The sequence below is a fragment of the Bombyx mori genome, chromosome 9, assembly GCF_030269925.1.
Source record: "Bombyx mori chromosome 9, ASM3026992v2".
NCBI lineage: Eukaryota > Metazoa > Arthropoda > Insecta > Lepidoptera > Bombycidae > Bombyx > Bombyx mori.
The window spans coordinates 9,820,702-9,828,950 of record NC_085115.1 but is presented as its reverse complement, the minus strand read 5'-3'; the positions used below and the strand labels follow the sequence as shown (position 1 = coordinate 9,828,950).

At 34.4% G+C, this 8,249-nt stretch overlaps 1 protein-coding gene across 1 annotated transcript; it reads right to left on the bottom strand.

The window, feature by feature from the left end:
• Positions 1–1,668: 1,668 nt before the first annotated feature.
• Positions 1,669–7,468, bottom strand: Psat1 (phosphoserine aminotransferase; the record flags this gene model as incomplete). The annotated part of the gene is given in 8 exon segments (NM_001046804.1): positions 1,669–1,907; positions 2,847–3,110; positions 3,262–3,431; positions 3,515–3,609; positions 3,834–3,995; positions 4,068–4,183; positions 6,286–6,416; positions 7,314–7,468. Coding segments are annotated over 8 exon segments (1,095 nt in total). The 3' UTR covers positions 1,669–1,801.
• Between the last annotated feature and the right edge of the window lie 781 nt (positions 7,469–8,249).

Below are 8,249 nucleotides of genomic sequence, written 5' to 3'. Positions count from 1 at the left end.
CTCAGCCTACACAATTACAAGATTTAAATAATATTTATAAATTGACAAAATTCGATTTCTACTTAACTTAGAATATATACATGCCCTAAAATTTAACGATAAGCGAGCCCCAGAGGGTGGGCCTGCTCATAAATACTCGAGAAAAAAAAAAGAAAAAATACACAATATTATTATGTATTGGGAAAAAATATTCTTGATTGATTTTTGTGTAAAAACTACATTCCTGGGCATTCCTGGACTTTTAAAGGTTATATTATAGTGGATAGTAATGCTACAACATAATACAACATAAACTTGTGTCATGGTAATTTCAACTTTTTTCTGTAGAAGGCCCACCCTCTGAATCGTTGAAATCGTTGAATTTTGGGACACGTTGTTTATATACATTTTTATCATCACTGATTAATAACACAGTGCGACATCATTCCGTGTGACGTAAAATGCACATCTGCCTGATTGACCGTTTACGTAAAGACGCGGGATCTCCCCGCGTACAAATTACAAACAAGCATTTGTTTACATAACCACTTATATTGCGGGAAAAAATATCAACAATATAAGAAAACGAATAAAAAACATTACTGGTCGTAGGATATCTTGCGAGTTCGCACGGGTAGGTACCACCACCCTGCTTATTTCGGCCGTGATGCAGTAATGTATTTCGGCTTGAAGGGTGGGGCAGCCGTTGTAAATATACTGAGAGAGAAATAGAACTTAAATCTCAAGGTGGTTGGCTCATTTACGTTGTAGATATCTATGGGCTCCAGTAACCACTTAACACCAGGTGGGATGTGAGCTCGTCCACCCGTCAAGCAAAAAAAAAACATTTAACACAAAAAAGTGAAAATGCTCAAATTGTTGAATCAGTACCGGTAAAACCAAGTTTCAACGAAATTGCGCCATAGCGATGCACCTTCTGTTGTTCTGGATCATATTATGTACCAAAATGATGTGTGGATCACAAATGGTCACTACCTTATTTTATAGTATAAGCTAAAACGTGGCTATGACTTCCAAATGATTTCATATAGTATGTGTAACCAAACTACCTACCCTACATATTTCACATTTACACTAGTCGGTTAACCATTTTATACATAGACTAGCTGTACCCGTCTGCTCCGCTGGGCATTTAAAATTAACATTATTATTTCTCACCCCCACAAAGATTCTCATCATTAACGCCCCCGCAACTGGTGTAGGGAGTCCAACACTCATATAAATATTAGCCTATCCATTAAGTACATGTATTTTCTACATGGATACCGAGTTTCAAGTCAATCGGATGCATAGTTCAGTAGTTATAACGGAACATCCGTAAAAACCACTGTAGATTTATATATTAGTATAGATATAGATGAACGACAGTAATTACTCACCAATTGGATCATATGCTCGTCTGCCTACAATAGCAATAAAAAACCCATCAGAATTAATTAGCTTCAACCTCATTAAAATATCTTACAAATCTACTTTTCCACCTAATCTAAATAAACATAATATCACTATTATCTGATACGAATGAATATGTTTGCACGAAACAGATAGCAACAACTAAAGTTAAACATTCCTATTATTAAATCAAGTGATTCTTATTATCTAGAGATAGGAGTTTATATGTACGATGAATACGCAAAACAGTTCTGATGCGATCTTACAAAATTAAATCCCTTTTAATAAAATACTATATTTGATACAAAATTGATTTTAATTATATACATATATTAATACAACAATATAAAACAACAAATTCCAAATAACATACAAAAAGTATATATTGCTTGTATAAATTTAACAATATTTACTTGGAATGTTTTTTATAGAACTCCTCCATGTACTGAACGAGAGCTTGAACCTCCTCTAGGGTCACTGCATTATATATTGAGGCACGAATACCGCCAACGTCTCTGAAAAAAAAACACAATCTCCATTAATTTCTCTGTGCAGTGTTTATGACTACTATTACTACAATGTTACGGCAGAAATAGCTAAGGTCCAGGAGGACGGGACGGCGCGTCGGCGGATGCGGACTGCGATGCGGTCCGCATTTTCGTCGCAAAAAAAAAAAAAAAGAAATAGCTAAGGTCGTGGTACAGTGCAGATTCACAATACTAGTAAAGTAGCTTTGATATAACAGGAAATATTGAAACATGAGTTAGGGCGTCTAATAAGGCTACGGTAACTACTGAGAAAAAAAACTAAATAAAAAAAAACAACAAACAAACAAAAAAACAATAGACCATTATAATATGAAACACCATTTGACTGATCAACCTCTAGTCTTTTGATCAATCTCAACGTCTTACAATTTGATTTAGCTTTGAACAATAATGAACTAAAGTGAATTAAATCATAATTTAAATTATAGAGGTGACATTGATAAAATTTATTCTTTATTTACTAACAATACAAAACAAATAACAAAATATATAGAAGCATGTGACATAGCACATGTGACATTGCAAATGATACTTGTAAAAGACAAGGTGATTCAGAAATGATAAGGTGAATGTAAAGACACGATTTAGCAGATACTGTGGCTAAAGAATATGATGTGAATATTATGTATGATGTAGATTTTAAACATTTTTTACAACTTAACTTATGTTAAAGGTTGTCAATCAATATATCATACATTTTCAATAATTTTTTTTTTTTTTTTTTATTGCTTAGATGGGTGGACGAGCTCATAGCCCACCTGATTTTAAGTGGTTACTGGAGCCCATAGACATCCACAACGTAAATGCGCCACCCACCTTGAGATACAAGTTCTAAGTTCTCAAGTATAGTAACTCTCAAGTATATGTCAAAGATAGTAGAGCTTTTTTTCAGGGAAAGGTATTTACCTGTGTCCTTTTAGCTGAATAAGTCCCAAAGTCTCAGCACCCTTCAAGAATTCTTTTTCTAAGGCATCATCACCAGGGCAACCAATTCTGAATGGCACATTCATTTTACTGCGAACATTTTTAGCTACAGGGGCATAATAAAAACCATTTGATTGCTCAATTGTGTTGTAGATAAGTGAGGCTTTCTTTGTTGCCAATTGAGACATTCCTTCTAATCCTCCATTCCTTTGAATCCATTGTAATACTCGACCCATTATATAGATGCTGAAATTTAAAGTTTCGAGATTAAACAGGCATAATAAGTATGAACATATCTACGGCCGACACTAAAGTCTAAAAATTATTATATAAATGAGATCATAGTCATTTTTCATCATAATAAGTAAGCCATTATAAATAATACTTTGTAACTTACGCAAACATAGGTGGAGTGTTTAAAATTGAATTCTGTTTGTAGTTAGCTGTCCAGTCTAATAAAGAGGGACATGTCGGTAGAGCCTGATTCAAAAGATCCTCTCTAACAATGACAAGCGCTACCCCAGATGTACCAATATTCTTTTGAGCACCAGCATATATCACCCCAAACTGGAAAATGTAAAATTTACAAGATTATTGTGCACAAGTTGTCATTTTATTATCAGTATGACAATATAATTAGAAAATCATACCTTTGAAACATCAACTTTCTTCGACATAATGTTTGAGGACATATCTGCGATTAAAGGTACTCCTTTCGTATCTGGTATGAAGTCAAATTCAACACCTGTAAAAATAAATCATTACAATTAAGTATCTTGTTGAGAAAAAGTCATATAGCATAATTTGTTGAATAATTATTTTCCATTACAACAGCCTTGATAAGCAATCAGTTAGACAGGCAATCTAATAGATATGCACTAGAGAAAATTATTGATTATTATTTTAAATAGTATATTCGAATCTAAAGAGCAGTTATTGGCTTATTGGAAAGACTTAGGATATCATTACCATGTATTGTTTCATTAGTACAAATATGTACATATGAAGCATTGGGATCAAGGTTCCATTTTGTCTGATCAGGTATGTCTTCATATTTATCTGTCGGTGGTAGCACCAAATTTACTTTCCCATATTTTTTCGCCTCCTTGGCTGCTTTAGCAGACCACGCACCTAAAAATTAGGAAATTTTAGTTTTCATGAAACCCTATTATTAAATTTAATTGTACTAATTTATAAACATACCTGTTACTACATAATCAGCAGTACCAGTTCTGGATATTAAGTTTAAAGGAACAGCTGCAAATTGACCAAGACCCCCACCAGCTAAAAACAGCACTTTGTAGTTGTCCGGTACATCTCTAAAATAATGTTTAGTCTTCAATCGATTTGAATGTAATTTGAATATTCCTTCCAGCGCAGTTATTGTTCAGTATATACCACAAAGAAATGTTAGTTTTTGGTTAATTGACCATTTTTAGCTTGTTTTAATTTATTTTGGCAGAGCTCAATGAAGGCCCTTAAAATTTATTGATTTCGATAAATCTCTTTTTTTATATATTATCTATGCTACTTTTAGCCATCAAATAAGATTTTTTTCCTTTGATTCTTCGACCAAAAATTAACACCTGAACTTGCATTATGGAATATTATTGCAAGTGGTTCGTTCAGGTGAACTGAAACTTTTAAAGGAAGTTGTTTACCTATGTACAGTACTTTCTTACTACAAATTATCGAACACTGGCTCCCCGCTCCGCATAGTTAGAGGTAGTCTCTTAGGTAGTCTTACTGATGGTAGGACCTCTTGTGAGTCCGCACAGGTAGGTACCACCACTCTGCCTATTTCTACCGTGAAGCAGTAATCCGTTTCGGTTTGAAGGTTTGAAGAACTTTTATCTTAAGGTGGGTGACGCACCGCGCATTTACGTTGTAGATGTCTATGGGCTCCAGTAACCACTTAACACCAGGTGGGTTGTGAGCCATTTAAGTAATAAAAAAAATGTTAAGTATATTTATTATCTATGATAGGTAGCGACTAAATTCACGAACCGATGAACTCTCATGAACCGAGTCTTCACATGCATTAACCCTTTGTACATCGCGTTCTCTTACTTTTTTTAGGCGAGTTGATGTTTTGAATATAGGAATGAACCTATTTTAGTTTTATTATTCACGCTTCACAATAAATATTACTATTTTCATAGAAATATGTAATTTAACATCTACGTACATTTAACCTAAATAAAATTGAATGTCCAACATTAAACGGAAAAATAACAGAAATTATAATTAAAACGAATTCAATCATAAATAAGCATTTTTTCAACAGAAATGTTAAATTTATTAGGTATCTATAATATATTTGTTACTTTATTTTCCTAAGCCTGTAAGAGGGGAAATTACAATTTTAATTAAAAAAAATTCAATTCCGAGTTTTAACTTCATTTTAAGTCGATACTTGATTGAATACATTTGCGGAACGAATACATTTGCGGCACCATTATTCCCAATAATAAAAGATTCTATAAAATGAACATAGGTTTTCTTGTCATTTAAACATCGACAGTTTGTAATGAAAAAATATACTTTTTTTAAATATTAATTTCTAAATGTGTTAATTATAATAGTGAATTTGTCGAAAAAACAATCCACATAAACTTCCACCAAATTAATAAAAATATTTTCTGTAATTTTCCACCCTCGAATGATACGAAAGATTTTTAGTTTCATGAAAAGTTGTTCTTGCCTTCAAAACAAGATAAATCACTGCTATAATGATATGAACTGAAGGAACACCACGAAAAGGAGTTCATTCCAGTTAGGTACTACCGGCATTACTTTGTACTCTTTGAAATATATGAATATAAAAACTTTTTTTTTTTTATGATTGAATCATTACTGATGGCCCGAAGGCCTTTTTAGTTTCACCAGGACAAGTGGGCGAGCAAATACTCTAATAAACGACAGCCCCAATCTATTTAAATTTAAATTTTGTTTTTATATCCTAGATGGGTGCACAAATTCACGGCTCGCCTTTGGTTACGTGGTTACCGGAGACATCTACAACGTAATGCCGCCACCCACCTTGAGATATGAGTTCTAAGGTACAGTACAACAGCTGCCCCTCTTCAAACCGAAACGCATTAATGCTTTACAGCAGAAATAGGCAGGGTAGTAGTACCTACCCGTGCGGACTCACAAAATGTCCTACCACCAGTAAGTGCATAATTATTGATAGTTCGGCGTATTGTTAGCCTCCTTCAGGATCATCATCGTTCTGCCCCGAAATAATTCTGTATTCCTGATTTAAGGCTAGAAAAGCCGTAATATATAATAATGGCTGAGATTTCGATGTCAAGCCTCATATTTATGGAAAATTTGCTTCATTGACCACTTACTTAATCCGCCCGTATACACCAATAAAGAAGCTTAATATATAATTTATTAGGCTGTAGCTACTTACAATAAGTTTCGCACAACATCCTGAATTTCGACATTTAGCTTCATGTATGTTGAAGAACGATGACTTGTTTCCAATAAACTAATTCCAGAATTTTCAAAATTTGTCAATTCATTCTTAATAATTTCATAGACCTGCAAATTGTTTATTTAAAATATCTAATACCTAGGTATTTTCGTATAACGACCATAATATAATATTTCTAAATAGGTATACAATATTAACTGGTTGTGGTATATATGTACTGGTGGTAGGACGTCTTGTAAGTCGGGTGGGTATAACCCCCCTATTTCTGCCGTGAAGCAGTATGCGTTTCGGTTTGAAGGGCGAGGCAGTTGTTGTACTCTTAAAACTGAGACCTTACATTTCATGTCTCAAGGTGGATGGCAGCATTCACGTTGTAGATGTCTATGGGCTGCGGTAACCACTTAACACCAGGTGGGCCGTAAGCTCGTCCACACATCTAACCAATAAAAAAATTTAAGTACTTGGTTATTACTATTCTATTATCAACTTATTATTATTAAATAAATAATAAATAAATAAATATAAATATTTACTAACAAGCACGCCACGTTAACTGGTCCCGTGGTAAGTTCGTAAAGAACTTGTGTTACAGGTACCAGATAGCGGAAATAAATGTAAGATTTTTATTATACACATACATATATTTAAGATACATCCATAACCCTGGAAAAGACATTTATATTTATCATACAAATATCTACCCTTGGCGGGATTCGAACCCGCGACCCCCTTGTGTAGTGACCATGTCACTTACCACTACACCAGACGGCCGTTAAATAATTATTTATCATTCATTAATTAAATGTCAGCAAACACAAATTTATAAGTCAATTTAATAATCTCTGTCAGATATCCATATTCTAACACGCGCAATTGTTGTTTATTGTTCAATAAAATGACCTTGACTGATACTATGGACAAGACAAGAATGCACGAACAAACAATATGACGACATTAAAAAAGGTTTTAAATTGATTCATTATTTAATCGTGAATACAACTTACTTCTTCTGGCAATTTAGCCGGTCCAGCGCCAAAATTAAACACTTTAGACATTTTCACTTATTTATTTATTTAATTAATTCCTACACTACACTATTTTACCAAACGACACTATCGTTCTCAGACGTGTCGCGGTACGATGTGGTTCTGTCTGCCTGCGCGACAGAAATGAGAAATTATATTTTATTGTGTAGCATTTATCGGTAGGTTATCGCCCTGTTTAAATTGCCAACAGGCTTCTCGAGTTAACTGGTTTGTCGAGTTTGAATGAACGCATTCGAGCCGTTTAGCATGTTTGACGTTTAAATTTTAATACGCACTGCTGGCACAAGCTGATGTGTATTTTTTTTTTGTAAAAGACTTAGTTTGATGTATACGGTTTATGCAAAGGCAAGCTTAACTCGTCATGAGTTTTATTCCAGCAAACCAGTAATAGTAATAACATTAAGAATAATGGGCAATAGTTTACAAGAACCACTACTATCTCTAAATGAGCAAATATAAAACATACTTGCAACATATCAACATAATTAAATAATGGTTAACGGAGACCATGAACATCACAACAAGAATACCGCCACCCTATGCCATGCGCTGGAATTATCAAACAGATTTTATAACGACTGTGCCAGCCTTCAAAATGGAACGGGTGACATGTTCGCAACATAAATAGCAACTGATTTAAGCAAATTAATAAAATATTGCCTAATAATATAACCTCATTAGCACGTACACGATCTTATTTTTTCGCCGTGGAACAAGTGTGAAGTATGTCGCCGGAAAATCGCCGGATCCCCACCCGCGCGGCAGGTGGGGTATGTGGGAGTTGAACCTCACTAAAAACTCCTGCCGCTCACAACCGGCGCCCTACCTCGGACCGGGCCGGAGCCCAGTCGGGGCTAATGAGACGGCGGGACAGGGTTGACGCAGAGCACATTA